This window comes from Carassius carassius, chromosome 17 (assembly GCF_963082965.1).
Source record: "Carassius carassius chromosome 17, fCarCar2.1, whole genome shotgun sequence".
Lineage (NCBI taxonomy): Eukaryota > Metazoa > Chordata > Actinopteri > Cypriniformes > Cyprinidae > Carassius > Carassius carassius.
The window spans coordinates 9966250-9985512 of record NC_081771.1 but is presented as its reverse complement, the minus strand read 5'-3'; the positions used below and the strand labels follow the sequence as shown (position 1 = coordinate 9985512).

General features: G+C 38.3%; 1 protein-coding gene across 4 annotated transcripts in view; it reads right to left on the bottom strand.

The window, feature by feature from the left end:
- dip2bb (disco-interacting protein 2 homolog Bb) overlaps nucleotides 1–19263 on the bottom strand; it is a 41678-nt gene that overhangs the window by 9829 nt on the left and 12586 nt on the right. For 2 of the 4 annotated variants that reach the window (XM_059570810.1, XM_059570812.1), the window contains exons 2-23: nucleotides 15808–15879; nucleotides 15222–15383; nucleotides 13947–14072; nucleotides 12993–13259; nucleotides 11066–11206; nucleotides 10761–10778; nucleotides 9926–10045; nucleotides 9649–9846; nucleotides 9443–9534; nucleotides 8564–8674; nucleotides 8344–8467; nucleotides 8132–8241; nucleotides 7940–8042; nucleotides 7752–7816; nucleotides 5879–5972; nucleotides 5680–5799; nucleotides 5446–5560; nucleotides 5222–5361; nucleotides 698–834; nucleotides 504–584; nucleotides 286–413; nucleotides 76–190 (exon numbers count right to left, since the gene is read on the bottom strand). In XM_059570810.1, coding sequence (XP_059426793.1) covers nucleotides 76–190; nucleotides 286–413; nucleotides 504–584; nucleotides 698–834; nucleotides 5222–5361; nucleotides 5446–5560; nucleotides 5680–5799; nucleotides 5879–5972; nucleotides 7752–7816; nucleotides 7940–8042; nucleotides 8132–8241; nucleotides 8344–8467; nucleotides 8564–8674; nucleotides 9443–9534; nucleotides 9649–9846; nucleotides 9926–10045; nucleotides 10761–10778; nucleotides 11066–11206; nucleotides 12993–13259; nucleotides 13947–14072; nucleotides 15222–15383; nucleotides 15808–15879 — 2639 coding nt within the window. The remainder of the gene's footprint in view (nucleotides 1–75; nucleotides 191–285; nucleotides 414–503; nucleotides 585–697; nucleotides 835–5221; nucleotides 5362–5445; nucleotides 5561–5679; nucleotides 5800–5878; nucleotides 5973–7751; nucleotides 7817–7939; nucleotides 8043–8131; nucleotides 8242–8343; nucleotides 8468–8563; nucleotides 8675–9442; nucleotides 9535–9648; nucleotides 9847–9925; nucleotides 10046–10760; nucleotides 10779–11065; nucleotides 11207–12992; nucleotides 13260–13946; nucleotides 14073–15221; nucleotides 15384–15807; nucleotides 15880–19263) is intronic. The other 2 variants (XM_059570811.1, XM_059570813.1) reach the window with 1 other exon arrangement.

Here is a 19263-nt window from a genome sequence, read left to right as displayed (position 1 = left end):
CTATCGACACCGACATTCGATCAGATTTAGTATAAAACCTTCAATTTAAAATTATTGCTATGAATTAGTCTGCACCTGTAGAACCCGACTCATCCACTGGAAGCTGTCTTCTTCACTGGCATCAGGCCTCTGCTCTGCTACGATCACTATCCTCTCATCATAAAACACGGTCACTGAGAACACCGCAATCCTACAAAACACACACACATTAGATTAGTTTATTCTCTCATTAAAATAAATTTTAATACTACATTGTTCTCTCCATATTCAAGTGGGAACCCTCACCTTCCTCTGTACACGGTTTTGACTGGTTCCACCGCTAGTGCCGTCGCTACTAGATCATCAGCATTGTGACGACGACCACTAACCATTAGCAAGCCCTCATTCTTACCCACCACAAATATCAAACTACCCTGTAGAAGGAAGAGAATGGGGGAAAACAGATTTTATTCACATAAAAAAATGCACTGTTCCTCTCTTCTTTTCCTTTTTCACACTCTTACCGGTCCAACAAACCCCAGTAATCCTGAGCGCACAAATGGGATTTCACCAATAGGAGTGCCACTAGCATTGACTGGGATCACCTGTGAGATTTCAAACACAACATTCACATACACATCAAATTATTCCATTAGAAATATATTTATGGCGTGTAATTCCGTACGCATGTATGTGAGTTTTAAATTGATCGTCATACCTCAAAGGTATTTTTAGTGACTCCATGCAGGCCGTAGTACATGTTCCCACCAGCACGAGAGTTCACAACGATCTCTCCAATCTCATCCGTCTTGCACAGCATGGGCGGCCCATCCGGCTTCACAATGCACATCAATGCTAAAACACACATAAACACACATGCTAACTTCACGTGTGCTTGACAACCATATTTAAACTTTTATAACATGGTATTACGAACTGGATTTTTCTTTGTTGTAAATGTGAGTGAGAATTTCATAGCTCTATAAATCTACAGTAATATAATGATTATATTTTGTATGTGTGGACAATGCAAATCAGACACATAAGATTCAATAACACTTCCAAGTTTTCAATAATTAAAAAAAAACATTTTTTTTTGAAAGACATCTCTGCATTTATTTAATCGAAAAAATATTTTTGATCCTTCAAAAATCATTCTAACATGCTGTTTTATTGCTTAATTATTATCATTATTATTAACATCAATTATTAAATAATGGTCAAATATTAATAAGGATTCTCATTATTATGATTTGCTTTCAGATCTCTACTATCACTACTAACACTCGGAGAGCACGCTATGTACGTCGCAGGAAGGCCTGTCTGACAAACCTACGACCTGTCCCTCTGACCTCTACTACTACGCTCTCTATTCCAGTTGGTCTCTGGAATTGCCAGTCTGCAGTTAACAAAGCAGACTTCATTTCTTCTCTTGCTACTCATTCCGGTCTCAACCTCATGGCACTGACAGAGACTTGGATCAAACCTGAAGATACTGCCACCCCTGCAGCCCTCTCCACTAATTTCACTTGTTCCCACACTCCTCGTATCACTGGGAGGGGTGGAGGGACGGGTCTCCTTATATCAAAAGAATGGAAATTTGATCTTCAGCCATCACCTACAGGTACTGGTTCATTTGAATCACATGCCATTACTGTAACCCACCCTGTTAAAATCCACTTTGTGGTCATTTATCGTCCCCCAGGTCAATTGGGAAACTTCTTGGAGGAGTTGGATGTGCTGCTATCAAACTTTCCTGAAGATGGTACTCCTCTGGTACTGCTTGGTGACTTCAACATCCACCTAGATAAACCCCAGGCTGCTGACTTCAAAACTCTGCTCTCCTCATTTGATCTCAAGCTAGTGTCTACTACAGCGACTCACAAATCAGGCAACCAACTGGACCTCATCTACACGCGCTGTTGCTCTGTGGACAATTCTTCAGTTGCTCCACTGCACACCTCAGACCACTTACTCATTACTGCTAACCTAGCACTTACTCCTGAAGTGCCTCACACTCCAACGCAGGTCACCTTTCGACGGAACCTACGCTCACTCTCTCCATCTCGCCTATCTTCTGTGGTTTCATCCTCGCTTCCTGCACTCTCTCAGTTCTCTGCTCTGGACACGAACAGCGCTACGGACACTCTTTGCTCCACTTTAACATCTTGCTTGGACAACTTTTGCCCACTGTTGTCTAGACCAGCACGCACTGCCCCATTTGCCCCCTGGCTGTCTGAGGTTCTCCGTGAACATCGCTCTAAACTCAGGGCTGCAGAGAGGAAATGGCAGAAATCAAGAAACTCTACAGACCTCAGTGTGTATCAGTCTCTCCTCTCTTCCTTCTCTGCAAATGTCTTCACAGCTAAAACATCCTACTACCACAACAAAATTAACAGCTGTTGTGACGCTCGGACACTCTACAAGACTTTCTCTTCTCTTCTTAATCCGCTGCCACCACCTCCTCCATCGACTCTTACAGCGGACGACTTTGCAGTTTTCTTCACAAATAAGACAAGATCCATCAGCGACCAATTCTCCACACCGCAGATTGAGGACAACTTCACAATGACCAACGCACACTCTTTCTCCTCCTTCTCCCCACTCTCAGAGATGGACGTCTCCAAACTTCTCCTGTCCAATCATCCTACTACTTGTCCACTTGATCCAATCCCCACTCATCTCCTTCAAGCGATCTCTTCTTCAGTCATACCTTCGCTTACTCACGTTATCAACTCCTCTCTTCACTCTGGAACATTTCCCTCAGCATTCAAGCAGGCTCGGGTAAGCCCACTGCTCAAGAAACCATCTCTAAATCCAGCGCTTCTTGAAAACTACAAACCGGTATCCCTTCTTCCATTCATTGCAAAGACACTTGAGCGAGCTGTGTTCAACCAGTTTTCTATGTTCCTTGTACAGAACAACCTCCTGGACAGCAACCAATCTGGCTTCAAAAGTGGCCACTCAACTGAGGCTGCTCTACTCTCGGTTACTGAAGCCCTGCGACTAGCAAGAGCAGCTTCAAAATCCTCGGTACTCATCTTACTGGACCTTTCTGCTGCTTTTGACACTGTTAATCACCAGATTCTCCTGTCCACCCTCAGAAAGATGGGCATCTCTGGAACAGCACTCCTGTGGGTTAAGTCCTACCTCTCTGACAGATCCTTCAGTGTGTCTTGGAGGGGTGATGTTTCAAAGTCACACCACCTTGCTACTGGGGTTCCTCAAGGCTCAGTACTTGGACCACTTCTCTTCTCAATCTACATGACATCATTAGGATCTGTCATTCAGAAGCATGGCTTTTCTTATCACTGCTACGCTGATGACACCCAACTCTACCTCTCATTCCAACCAGATGACCCGACGGTAGCTGCTCGCATTTCAGCCTGTCTGAGTGACATCTCTAGCTGGATGAATGACCATCACCTTCAGCTTAACCTTACGAAGACAGAACTCCTGGTGATTCCAGCTAACCCATTGCTTCATCACAACTTCTCTATACAGCTGGGCTCATCAACCATTACTCATTCGAGGACAGCTAGAAACCTAGGAGTTGTGATGGATCATCAGTTAAGCTTCACAGACCACATTGCTACAACTACCCGGTCCTGCAGGTTTGCCTTATACAACATTAGGAAGATTAGACCCTTCCTGTCAGAGCAAGCAACCCAACTTCTTGTCCAAGCTCTTGTTCTCTCCAGACTGGACTATTGTAATGCTCTCCTGGCGGGCCTTCCTGCATGTACTGTCAAGCCTCTGCAATTGATCCAGAATGCAGCAGCGAGGGTTGTCTTCAATGAGCCAAAAAAAGCTCACGTTACTCCTCTCCTCATCAGGTTACACTGGCTACCAGTAGCTGCTCGCATCAAATTCAAGGTACTGATGCTAGCCTACAAGACGACCACTGGCACGGCACCAACTTACCTAAACTCATTGGTTAAATCTTATGTGCCCTACAGAAGTTTGCACTCTGCAAGTGATAGACGCCTTGTGGTACCATCCCAAAGAAGTTCAAAATCACTCTCACGGTCCTTTTCCTGGACTGTGCCCAGCTGGTGGAATGACCTCCCAATCTCAATTCGTACAGCTGAGTCTTTACTCATTTTCAAGAAACGGCTAAAGACTCATCTTTTTTGCCTGCACTTAACCAACTAACACTAGCACTTTTCCTTTTCTTGTCTTTTAATTAAAAAAAAAAAAAAAAAAAAAAACCTACCTATGCGTTCTATACTAGACTAAGGGTGTACTCACACTAGGCACGGTTGCCATGAACCGGGCCCGAGTACGATTGTCCCCCCTCCCCACTCCCCCTCTGGCCTGCACTCACATAGGGTTTCAGCATTCGTGCCGGAGCACGCTTACGTCATTATGGTGCGACAGTTTCGGGATAAACAGGAAGAGCGGCGCTCTCTGAACACAATGGAGTCCATCGCTCTGTTTTCTTTGTGGATAATTTTGTGTCGTTTGGTCCACGGTGGTCCACAGCCCTCTCACAGCCTGTTGTTAAACAGATGTGTCACCTTAGTGGCGCGAAAATTTTCACGTAATCGTGCTGCTCATATGAGGAGGTTTGCAAGGTACCAGCTGAGCTTTTGGAGCGTCGCAAAACCGTGACGCCACGCGTCCTGTTCCGTGCTCCAGCACGGTTAGCGCTCACACTGCATGCGAACCGCGCCCGAGTCCAACTGAACCGTGCTCTGGCCCACCTCTTCCAAGCAGGCCAGGGCCGGCCAATCGAGCCGCGCCCGGGCACGGTACGGAGCACTCACACTAGTCAAACGAACCGCACTTTGGTGGTCAAACGCACTCGGGCACGGTTCAAACTGGCTAGTGTGAGTACACCCTAACTGAGACTTGTCATGGCACTTGTATACTGTTGTTCTCTTGTTGACCTGACTGCTTCTATTGTTCTCATTTGTAAGTCGCTTTGGATAAAAGCGTCTGCTAAATGATTAAATGTAAATGTAAATGTAAATGAAGGATCATGTCAAGGATCAAAAACTGGAGTAATAGCTGCTGAAAATTCAGCTTTGCCATAACAGCAATAAATTACATTGTTATATATATAAATATATCAAAACAATTTAAAACAGGTCTATTAACTTTTATCCCTGCATTTTTATCCAAATCCTTGATGAGCACAAGAAATGTTCTTCAAAAACATTTCAAAAATCGTAATTATTCCAAACTTTTGATCGGTTTGATTGGTTGTATATAAAATTAGCATTAGTAGCACACACACCTCCAGGCATGACGTGTCCCACATCCTGGACGGTGAGAGCAGAGTTTTTGTCTTCAGTGTTGACCCTAATGACCCCATGGCTCAGCCCAGTCATGGACAGAATGGCTCTCGCTGGAAGAGGAGCTCCAGGGACCCCGGGCCTGGAGAAACATTTCACAATCAGGAAACGAATAGCTAGGGCTTTTAAACATGGATCCCTGCAGTTCGTCAAAAGAATGAAATACCTCCGTATGGCAACCGTCATGGCCTCAGGTGATGTAGCACATGGGCAAATGACCTCTGGCTTCAAACCATGGGCCTGGAATATGTTTAAAAAGGCATCACATGATGAAACTGACCCTAAATCAGAAAGAGATGGAGATACAGTGAGATGAAAAGAGTAAAATCCTTGAATGTGAATATTAAATGGACATCATCTCCCATGGAGTCTCTGCAGGAGGTCTGGTAGTGTAACTCACAAGGATTGGCTCCGTCAGCAACAATTAACATGCGCAACGAGGCCAGACTGGTGTCTCTTTGATCTCTGTGAGCCATCATCGCCCAATGCAGGTCACGACACTTCACCAGGGCAACCCGTGCTATAGAAACAGACATTTTTCATATCAAAACAAATGTGTGTAGATGACAGACATACATTTGTTTTTTTGTTTGTTGTACCTTTGTGTATATGAACTCGCTGAACCCAGGAAAGTGGACATGCTTTCATTACTGCATATGGAACACTGATGGTGTGGATTCGGTTCATCACACTCTGAAATACACACAGATATTACTGGTCAAATGCTTCAAAAATGGCAAAGGTCAAATTCCACTCTAAATCAAAAAAGAAATCAGCCTATTTTAGAATCATAATTTTATTTATTTTTTGCATTGTGACATTACTTTCAAGACAATAGCAATAAACAAAGCCTAATTTTCAATAACCTGATTATCATTACCGAAATGCTCTCTCTCTCTCTGTATATATATATATATATATATATATATATATATATATATATATATATATATATATATATATATATATATATATACATATATACAGTACAGACCAAAAGTTTGGACACACCTTCTCATTCAAAGAGTTTTCTTTATTTTCATGACTATGAAAATTGTAGAGTCACACTGAAGGCATCAAGGGCTATTTGACCAAGAAGGAGAGTGATGGGGTGCTGCGCCAGATGACCTGGCCTCCACAGTCACCGGACCTGAACCCAATCGAGATGGTTTAGGGGTGAGCTGGACCGCAGAGTGAAGGCAAAAGGGCCAACAAGTGCTAAGCATCTCTCGGGGAACTCCTTCAAGACTGTTGGAAGACCATTTCAGGTGACTACCTCTTGAAGCTCATCAAGAGAATGCCAAGAGTGTGCAAAGCAGTAATCAAAGCAAAAGGTGGCTACTTTGAAGAACCTAGAATATGACATATTTTCAGTTGTTTCACACTTTTTTGTTATGTATATAATTCCATATATAATTCCACATGTGTTAATTCATAGTTTTGATGCCTTCAGTGTGAATCTACAATTTTCATAGTCATGAAAATAAAGAAAACTCTTTGAATGAGAAGGTGTGTGCAAACTTTTGGTCTGTACTGTATATATATAAAGAGCTGGGTAGTAAGTGACCACATTCACTTAATTAGATTCCAAAAATTAACTACTTATAATTAGATTAAATTACATTTACAAATAGTTGCAATCAGACTACAGTTAAATTTTTATTGATTACATGATTACATATTTTTACACAATATATTTAACAATATTAGAATTAAGAATCTTTTAAATGTTCTTTTCTAAAATGCCTACATGACATGCAGACAAACGAAATATTGAATCTTTTAGTAAGTGTCATATTTTAATTGATGTTATTTTAAAATTATTTATTTTCATTTTACATTTGCGTGGCTTAATTAATAATTAGCTTTTCATTAAACTCACAAACCCCCCGCAGTTCCTTCACAAACACCACTCTGGGAAACCTTGAAATAATGTAATGCTTAATTCACTTTATGTTGTGAATAACATCAAATGGAATATATTTTCTTTGCATTTTAACATGAATATGGTACAAGTATAAAAGTAATCTAAAATTATTCAAAACGTACGGATTATATTATCTAAATTGTTTAATGTAATAGACTACATTATTAATTAAATTTTTTGTCATTTAATTTATAATCAGTAGCTAACAACAATTTGTAAGTAATCTATCCAGCTCTGTATATATATATACACAGTGGTGGCCAAAGTTATTAGAACACCTGACAGTTCTGAACATATTGACCATTGTCCATTATCATTATTGTTTTTGTCATTATTATTTTCTAAAATAACAAAAACAATAAACACACATACATATATTATATGCGAGGATTGAAATATGTATTTCCTCTAGGTTAGGGTTAGGGAATTCATCTAATTATAATCTCACCAATTTCAGTTATTGCATCAGCAGTAGGCAGATCAACACACCTTGATTCTGAAAAAATCTTTAGTAACAGCATCGATGAGACATTTTTGTCACTCACCGTGAGAACTCCATGCCACAAACCCATGTCCTTCTTAAAGTCCAAAACATTCACCAGCGTTTCACCTGAACATAGACAAATTTCGTTACATCTCCAAACGAGCAGGGCATAAAGCTGCTTAGCTAGTTTTTTGGTTTAGTGCAGCTGCAACAAAAGGATGGTGTTTCCATGGCAACAGCATCACTCACCCTCACAGTAGTTACAGGCCTGACTGAGAGCCTGGCAATGTGTTAACATGGCAACTTTTGAAACCGCAACACCCATCACTGTGCCCTCTTTACTGGCCTTATACTGCATGAAAGAGCAAGAGAGAAGAATATTTACATCATTTCAACAAACACACACCCACAGAAACACATAGAGCATGCACATGATCTTACCTCTATGTATGCCGTGTCTGTGTTGGCTGTTGGTATGTGAGGCTGCCAGTCTTTTGAAGGCTTTGTGAGGTATTTGGAGTCCGTCACTACCCACTTTAACCTGCGCCAGCCTATCAGAAACCCAACTAGTATTAGATCTGTTATAAACATTACCATCACGGACTGGCTTTTGAAAGGAAATGGATCATTAATTTGCATGTGAAGTCTCTGACCTTTAAACTGCAATATTTCTCCAGTGGGGGTCTTGGGTAAACCCTTCAAACAGATCTCACTGGTCAACGCCAGACCCACCCCACAGCTACCCAACAAAAAACCAACCTGGCTGCTCCCAGCATCCTGCAAACACAGAAATGATTTCAACCACAATACCAGTATGAATTTCTTTAGATTTGAAAGCTATTTATAATATATTATTGGTAAATGTGTGAATACCTTTCGGGATAGTGGAACCTCTATGGGCACAGGAATGACTTCAGCCAACAAACAGCCATAAAACGCAACCCAGAACATACCAGGGTCACTGTTTGGATACACCAACGCTACCTGGACCAATAAAAAGACATTGTTTACAAATAAATAAAGTGAAATGGTAGCATTTTTTAAAAATAAACATTACTTCTATCAATATATGCTGCTCATACCTAGTCCCTCCAAGATTTCACGATTCTGCCATTGCAGATTTGAATCCAAAATAAAGCAAATAACGTATTATTTGCAGCAACTTATTTATATTTAACTTATTTCCACTATTTTCCCACAAAGAAACGGTAACTTGAGAGTGTGTATGCAATACTAGCAATGCGATAATGCAAACGCAATAGTACACAATAGACAATGTAATTGTTTAATTGTAAAAACTTGAAGGATTTACAAGTAATTATACTATTACTGTCACTGACACTAAATACATCATGATTATTGCTGGGTTTTCACTATAAAAACAGCATGAAAATGACAATTTTTGAAAACTAGAAATTTATGTTAAATATCCATTAATATTATGTCTACTAACATAAAACTAAGTCTTAAATTCAAATAAAAATAAAGTAAGGCTAAATTATAATTATTTTTTTAAATAAAATAAAAAAGATAAAACCATATGAAAAAATTACTAAAACTGAAATAAAAAAGAAAACAGAAGAATAAAATGTAATATATTAAATCAATAAATACTATAAAAGAATATAAATAATTCTAAAATAACATTGGTTTAAGTAAACAAACTTAAAAAAGGTATGCAAACATCTAAATTATATTATTATTTTATTACTAATAAATTATTATATTATTAAGATATTTTTTTTTTTTTACCCGGTCTCCTGGTTTGAGGATCTGCTCATTTTTGGTTCCCAGCTTGTTGAGGAGAGTGTAGGCCAGCTTTACGCTACGACTCCACAATTTCCCTGTCAATCACACACCAATCACTCAGTTTTAAAGCCCTTATACCTTTCTTGGCAATTCCAGCATCTGCTTTCAATCAAGGTAAGTGTTTTGCAGGTGACCTTGCTCAGTCTTACCATACGTAAGTGTATAAAGTGGTTTTCCTGTGATATCCAGAGCTGTGAGGGCGGGGCTCTTGCCTTGTGTGGCACCCCATCGAGCTAATGCTGCCTGAAGAGCAGGAGGCCAGTTACTGACCACACCCAACGGCTCCCCCTTCACCGGGATTATCTGCCGGCCTTCTGGCTTCGGGGTGTTAGGATCTGCCTGGGGAACTGTGGAAGAAGGAATATGCTGATCCACATACTGCAGCTTTCTTACAGAGTGTGATGTTTTCTAAATTCAGTCACGTACCTTCTACAATCTCCTCTTGGTCATCCGTGAAGAACTCACTGAGGGGTGGGCGTTTGGGTCGTTTTAGCGTGTTTAGCAGCTGCTGAATCTTTGTGGATACACGACTGGACACTGGAACACCTAAACCAGGATCGGGGTCAGGTAGGGTGGGATGAGACAGACGAACAAACACAAACTCACGCGCACTTTCACCTGACCTGGGAATTTGTAAATCATGACTACTAATGTATATACATCTATTACACGCTCCTACAGTGGTATCATCAGTTCTGGTCCAAAGATGCCAAGATATACAGTACAATTATATACACCACCGTTCCATGTTTGGGTTCAGTAAAACTTTTTTTTATTTTATTTATAATGACTATATTTTTTCAAATAAGTTCAAACATTCAAATTCATTTTTGCTAAACCAAAACTTTTGAAAGGCAGTTTAATCTTCTCCTTTTTTACTGTGATATTTTTGCATTTTCTATATGGAAATTTTAAAGGACTTAATAATATTTTACAAAAGTTGTAAGAAATTATTTTATGATATATTAATGGGGATTTTTAGGTGAGTAAATACTTTAAGAAAGTACACTATTCCTTTAAATATCATACTTGTTTACTTGCAAAGCAGCCTTGATGTGTTGTGAAAGATCAGGACTGAGTAAAACCACATGTAAGCAGAGATGCAGGGATGACTTATCTACTATTGGTTATTTATTTTCCTAAGAAAGTGCAGGGTTTCACTTGGGTTCACATTTCCTCTGCGTAACACATATACAGTACACAAGCACAAACACACAGTCTTAAAGTCAGCTTACAGGACATTTCTATGACCAATTATTACCTCTGCCTACTCTTCTCACTGACAGAGAAAAGCAACATGACACAAGTGGATAAAAGGTGGAAAAGGAAAAAGAAACGGGATGTGATTAATGAAGCAGTCAAACACAGCATTCATAAAGACTTACTGAAATGTCCCTACTGAGATGATAACACAAAGCTCTGAGAGGCATGAAAAGAAAGTTATGAAAAGGCGCTTAAAGGTTGAAATACATTTTGAGAGTATATACAGTATGTCACGACAAGTGGTTTTTGTGTTTCTACAAGTGTTTTCCCCTGCACACACACACACACACACACACTCAGTACCGTCTGCTGTCTCCATCATGCTGGATCGGCTCTGGCCTCGACTCATGCCTCGCACCACAGCGTTGGGAGGCAGATCCACACGAGAGCCTCTCGCCTGTGCTTGGGATGGCACATCAGGGGGCCCAACTCCTCCAGCCGGATCTGGTACAAAATAACACATATTACTCACTCATACCCAGCCAAGCTAAAAGATATCATGCCCTAGCTCTTAAAAGTAATAGTTCACCCAAAATGAAACATTCATTTCTAATGACTTTGTCCTTCCAAACCTGCATGGCTTTCTTACGTAGAAAACAAAGAGGGAAATTTATCAGAATTTTGTTTGAAACATTTTTTTTCAATCCAACCGTCTACTATTCTCTTAAAAATCTTTGTAAAACTATGTGCACTCAGTACTGTTTTCACAATGTGCTTCCTTGATTTTCTTAAACTGGTGATAAGCCCAAAGATATTTTAAAGCAACATGCAATCAAACAGGTTTATTTACTTTATTTGTAGTATCTTTAGAATACTTTATTTTGATTTATCTAACATTCAAATATATCTATACAATGTCAGATAAACTGTGTATGTGACATCAATTTCCTACATATAATAAACTACTGTTCAAAGGTTTGGGTCATTAAGATTTTATGTAAAACAATTTAACACTTTCATTCATCAAGGATGCATTAACTCGTTCAACAGAGAGACTTTTATATTGTTAAAGGGAAGTTAAAATAAAATAAAATAAAAATAATAAACGCTGTTTCTACAAAAAATATTAAGCAGCACAAATGTTTTTAACATTGATTATTATATAAAATGTAATAACAAATGTAATAATTCACTTTGTCAGTACAGGAGTAAATTAAATCTTTAAAATATAAGATTTTTTTTTTTTACATTTCACAACATACATTATTTTTTTGATAAAATAAATGCTGTCTTGGTAAGAATAAAAGGCTTCAAAAACCCAAACTTTTGAATGGTAATGTCTCTTTCTTCTCACATTATAAAGTCATTTCATCTCAAATCAATATTTCACATTATTTTTCATGTTAAGCAGCTGAGTAATGTCCGCCTTTATCATGAGATAATGTAAAGTCGGTCACTTGTTATCCAAAAAATAATCCTCTTCAGGGTGCTACAATATTGATCACCCTGTCAGGGTTTATTTTACCTGTCTGTACATTATCTCTTACATAACTGTCTCTGGTTTATTGTGTATCATTATCATCGTACATCATCGTTTTCATAATCGTTCACCAAAATGGATTAACTTTCTCTGCCTCTGTGGGCTAAGGCTGTGTGGGTGGAGAAAAATAACATTAAACCAATAATATCAGCCTACTGAATATTCCATTTCAGGTCTGATGCAAATACACAGTTTTTGCAAGGGTGCGAATACTATTTCAGGTTGTCTTTACATTCACAGTTGATTACTGGTTGAATTTCTAGTCTAAGCACATAATCTACAGACTGTCTAAACTTACTGTCTGCTTTTCTCACACACTCAAGGTATGTCATTTGCAGGAAAAGACACTCATTGAATAAAAACGGTATGAGATCAAGTGTGTATTAAGATGATCACTCCTGAACACAAAAAGTTCACCCACTTCTTTAAGAAGCTTTATTAATTTTTCACTATTGACAGACCAATCATTCATAGGCTTCAAACACACAGGTGGGGCATGTGGAGAGACAGATAATAATCATAACTTTTACAAACACAGGGAAAAGACTATTAACAATAAATTTTACCTCTTCCTATTCTTCTCACTGACAGTCACAAAAGATATAAATGAACAGAGATAATCATTTGGCAATAGAATGCATAAAAGACAAACAATTTAGAAATAATAAAGCAATGACAGCACATGCAAAAACAGTTCAAATTAAAACTCAGTACCAAATAATACAATGGTGTAGGGTAGCTGTGACTCACCGATGCGTGCCTGAGCGAAGGCCTCTGCCAGGGCGGAGGGCTGAGAGTGGGAGTGGGGAGGGTGGGCAGGTGCGGCTGGAGGCGGGACCTGCTGAGACTGAGGCTGAGGAGCCTGGGTGGGCCGAGACTCCCCATGGGAGAGAGTGGAGGAGGCAGAGGAGGAGGTGGAGGAGCCATGCAGAGAGCTATTAATCCAGGTGTCTGGAGACTGCTGAGGCCCTGTACTTTCACTCGACACGGCTTCATCATCAGAGGAAGAGGAGGAGTCTGGCAGAGAGAGCATGAGAAAGACAAGAGAAAAAAAACAATGATAAGAAATATTTAAGCCTTTTTTTATACTTATTTTTTTCATGAGAATAGTAAATGTGGCTGCCACAATAACAAAATGTTAATAATACCAGTAAAATTGTGTGTGTGTGTGTGTGTGTGTGTGTGTGTGTGTGTGTGTATATATATATATAGATAGATTTATATATATAATAATAATAATTTTAATTTACTTTTTAATTACTTCCTTAATATTCATATGTATTATAAATCTTTATAAACAAATTCAATTAACTCTAATAACATGTTAAAATAAAAAGTAATTTAAATTAAAACTATTTATAAGATTACATATACAAATAATTTAATTTAAAAGTAGTAAATGCCTAAATGTTCAAAATTGAAAAATGCAACATAAAATACAAATTGTATAACTGATCTAACTCATCTAATATTCACTACATGATTATTATAGAAAATACATAAGGATAAGGATTTAAAGCTATCAGTTTCACTGAGAAATACCGTTACTTTTGCTATTTTAAACAGAAAAGTAAGATCCGGATTAGCTCTACCATTAACAATATGATGATATGTCCTATGACTAAATGTGGTATGGTTCTGTAAGTTCTTCTCTAGCTCTGTAGTATATTATTGTAATGGTTTATTTGAGCTTTAATATATTACCTGGTGGGGTGCAGTTGTCAACTGGTGACTGTACATATGCAGATCGACGCTTGGTTGGCATGGGCAGTGCCATCTTTTCCTCTTTATGCTTGGCCAACGCTGCCTGAACTGCCTCAGTGTGGATATCTGAGACAAAAAGAAAAAGAAGACCTCTGCATTTAGTAAGATGTTAGCAGATGATTAGTGTTATCCAAAGTGACAGGTACAATCAACCTTGACCATCCTGGGGTTAAATGCTTTGCTCCAGAGTACAAGACTGATTGGAATCTCATTAACCTACATTCTGTACCTTGATATAAATCAGTAACTTTTGTATATCAGCAAAGCTTCTTAACCAACTTAATGCTTACATAACAAGGTCCTCAACATAAATTATGCTTTGATATCAAATGATTGAATCCACAGGACTGATGAAACTACTTTCTGATAACAGTAGGACAGTAAATTTTATAATCACATCTGTGCAGAGTAACTGAACAAGAAACCTACAATCAAATAAGCAAGCTGCCATCTTGCAATTGCCACAAAGCACCAGAAATCCACAATGACACATTTCTTCTAGGCATCCATTTTGTCCAAGTATGACTGCCATGGCAGATGACTAAACAGTTCTTTCAAGGATGTAGTCAGAGAACAGGCAAATATTACCACCTGGAGACTCAACCTCTCAACCCATAAATCTTAAGTAAAGATCGGTCTATACATGACTTGCAAATTGGAGTTCGATGTTTTAAATGCGACGTGTGTCATTTGTTTAATGTTGAAATATTTGTAATGTGCTGAGATCACTATAAGTAACCCATGTTAAAGAAATCTTATGAACTTGTGTTTATGTAAAGTTCTTTGACATTAAATGAAGTACTTAAACATATTTTTCCACTCCTTTGCAGACTATAAGATATAATGTGATATATTTTAAATACTTCTATTTGTCACTAAAACATTTGGATCTTGACTACTTGTTTTGTAAAAAAAAAAAGGACTTAATGAAAATGTTTTATATATATATTTGAACTCAACATCAAATCAGCAGAATGCTTTTTCCAAGATAAAGCGCTTTTGGCTATTTTTGCTATTTTGCTTAGTGCAATTAAAGGCAAAACATTTCTCAGCCTCTATAATGACTGATAACATTATTAGGTTTTTTTTGTCCAGTGGCGCTAAAGGCAAAACATGACCTTTGAATTAACACAAGAGGAACATTCTCACACTATACTGGCTGGTAAAATTAAAATCAAATAGAAAACGATTTGTATGTTGTCAGGCTGTTCTAACCTGATCTGTAGCGTTCATCTCTCGTCCCACTGCTCCGGTGTGGACGCCGTGTGCGCCGGTGGCGAGAAGAGGAAGAGGACGAGTTCGAAGGGCCAGGTTCAGGTGCGGAGGCGAAGCTTGGACCAGGAGACTGTGCATCATATGCCGGAGGCGGAGCTAAACCTATAGAGACAATGAAGAGACAGTGAACTTCATGCAAACTAGCAGACGCAGTGAATGATTACAGAAAATGGAAGATATGAATGTGAAGCAGATGTGTAAAACTTTGTTTTGTTTTTTCTCATATCCCTCAAGTATAACAAATCAGCCCAACAAATCATACATGTCTTGCATCAGGGACCGTCAATAAAATAAGAGCAATTCATGCTGCACTTCAATGCATGAACAGAAGAGGGCAGTGCAGAGGGACTCTAGTCTAGATGGAACCCTCCAACCTCAAGAGGAACAGCCTGAGAAGATGTTTCATAACCACATTATCATATGAGTCAGTGGAGGACTGAGAAAAACAAGGAGACAGAGATAATATGGCAAAAAAGGAGATGGTGGGAAGTGGGGGCATAAGCAGCGATATGTCTGTAGTTCTTACTTTGTGTTTGTGTCAAGTAGGGTGCTAAAACCTTGGCCCTCTTCTTCTCGTATCCTTTTTGTGTGATGTCACCTAAAAAAGAGAGATAATTACCAATTAAAAACATGAACAGCATAAATTCAGCATTTCATTTTGAGATACATTTTTGGTCAAACGTTCTTCAAAACAGTAAGACAGATTTTAGTTGAAAAAAAAAAACCCACAACTTTCCACTTCACTTCTGTCTAATATTCAACATGAGGTCGCCTTCCAAAAAGTTTTTTTTTTACAGTTCATATACAAAAATAACTACATTAGATCACAAAAAAATCAAAACAACAGGCATTGTTTTAAAAAAGGTAACAAAAATACACCTAAAGATCATTTATTTATAGCTTAAGTGTCAAAATACTATTTTGGGGTCAGTGCATGAAGATTTTAATTTTGCATTGTTAAATAGAAATTAGGACTTACAATAAAATTGTAAATGATTGTTGTTTTTTGTACATATATACACTAATGTTCAAAAGGGGAAAAAAATAAAAAAGTAATACTACTCAACATTGGATTCATTAAACTGATCAAAAGTGACCGCAAAGGCATTTACAATGTTATAAAATATCTGTCTTTCTAATAAATGCTGTTCTTTTGAACTTTAATTCATCAAAGCGTTCCAAAAGAAATTATCATTATCACTTTACTGTATTTTTGATCAAATAAATTAAGCCTTGTTGAGTAGGAGAAAACAAAAGACATCCTTCAAAAAAACAAAAGAAAAGTTCATCTTATTGACCCTGAACTGTTGAACAGTAAGGTATAGGCAATGGCATTGGCATTGTAGTAGCAGATTATTAATAATGATAATGCTAAATAATATCTGGCGTTCAAAGGAACACATTTTAGCCGTTGATGGAGTAGGTTTGGAAACACAGGTTTGAAGAAACCCAAACACCCAAATCCTTAAAGATCATCACCATCTTACATTCTAACAGCCAAGCTGATTTGAGTGCGTGAGAGCTGGACTCGTGTGTGTGCTTGTGAGTGTGAAAAAGAGCAGAAAGTGTAATCTAGTGGGATTATGCAGGATGGAGAGAGCTTTGGTTATGATACGTGAGCAGCTCAAGCTCATTTCAACACGTGCCCTGAAGGGGAAAGATTTCAAAAGAGATAACACAAAAATATTTATTATAATGCATAGAAATCAGACTGGCCTGTGCTCATGCATTGACAGTAAACAGCAGAGATTTATGAGACAAACCACTAAACAAATCGTTCTTGCGAAAGCATTTTCAACATTAAAAAAAGAAAAAATAGCAAAGAAGAGTCAACTCCCATAAGTAATGCATGAGGACTGAACCCAGCTGCACCATAGGATATTTTTAGCTTCACCAGACTGTTCTATCACATGTAGCTATGAAGGGGGTTGTGTATGTGTATGTTCACCTTCAGTTTGATCCTTTCAGTGTTGTTCAGAAAGAGTGGTTTTGAACTGCAGTAAATTAATGTCAACTTTCAAGACAAGTCATTGCGCTTTTGTAAGTCAACCGCAAACTAGAAGGTTTTATTGGTGGCCTAAGGTGGTCCGGTCCACACTGAGGCTCAGATGGACTGTGGTTGGTTGCTGGGAGAATGATGATGATGAGAAGCGAGTGACAACAGACTGAGGCAGAAATCTACATTAAGACTTGACACACATGACATGACCTAAAGTTAGACATCAACACACACTTTCAGTCTATGAATCAGTGACCTGTAACATCCCACCTCAGATTCTCACTTCCACAAATTATAGATCTTAAAAATAATAGAAATTTGGAAATTGTATTACTGTCTTTCAGTCCAATACAGTAAAATTACCAATTCTAAACAATATAACCTGCAATCTAATGTCTGAGCAATAATTTTAACCTGTAATCCAGACATTAAGCCTGAAATCTAACCTTCATTTCTTTTAAATTCACATTCCTAAACTGTAATTCAACTATACTAAACAAATATACTCTATAATCCAATGTTTATCATTAAAATCTAATCCAAATACTTTTCTAATATTGGATCCTTAGTCTGAATTGAGCTCATAATGGAACATCAAGAGAAAAATATTTTGAATCATGACAGAAATCTTGTATTTGCAAGCAATTATGGGAAAAAGTGACCTTTTTCAGTATAGCACTTATCTTCCTGGCTCTGGCATTTTCAATTATTTAGTTTATGCATACATAGACATCTACTGGCATGCATGCATACACATACAAACACGTGGGGATTCTCTTGACCCTGAGAGAAAGGAGGTGAGGGAGGACGGCACTGCTTTAGGAGATAAAGCTTTACAAAATACAGTTTGCCTGCATTAGCAAAACAGAAATGAAACACCTACAAGTGACTTAATTTAAAATTGACATTTTACATGCATATTGATATTAACAGAGATTAAATGGAATGATAATGGCTTTAGCAAATAAATAAACACATTACCATTGAAATATGTTTGGTCACTAAGATTTTATGTTTTTGAAAGAAGTCTCTTTTTCTCACCAAGGCTGCATTTATTTGCTTAAGAAAAAAACTTGGTAAAATATGAATATTTTATAAATGTACAACTTTAAATAATTCTTTGCTATTTTAATATATTTTAAAATGTGATTTATTCCTGTGATGCAAATTCCTGATGTTGCAAAAAAAAAAAAAACCTGTTAATGGTTTCACATTATGCATTTTCTGTTAAGGTAATTAGAATAGAGACAGAACCATCTAGTCCCTCAGTGGCTTTCTGTACGACAGACATGGACACCAGCTGCTCGGACTGTGGGAAACTTGGATCTGGAGCAGGAATACGTGTGTCTCACTGACTAGTGTGTGTATGAGGGAAAGAGAGAGATGGACAAACATCTATTTTTAATTGACTGTGAGAGAACTTGTCTTGTTCTTTTGAAAAGCATTAACTTGCCCTGAATACAATGTTTTCAGATACTCATATCGACCCTCCCTCCGGTGTGCTGCATCACTGGCCCTGAAACACTATGACACAACAGAGTGCTCACAATGACTTTCACTCAAGACATAATACAGCTATCTCTCCATTGTGTCCCTACACACACACACACACACACACACACACACACACACACACACACACACACACACACAGCCTCAGTTACCCACCACCAGATGGTGACTCACCATTCAGAAACTGATAACACTGTATCACACTGTACTGAAGATGAATTTCATTGCCCTTCTTCACTGTTCTTTTGTCCACGTCCAACAGTCTGTCTTTCCTTACACACACACACACACAAACACACACATTTCCTTTCCCTCTGGATGATGTCATGTTCTCCAGTGCTAAATCTTCTAGCCTATGACATGGTTTCCTGTTCTGCTGAGAATATAAAAACAGAATGTGAGAGACAGAGAGCAACACAGACAGATAGAGAGTGACAGTGAAAACCTGCTCATGGAAACAGTAAAGTCAGG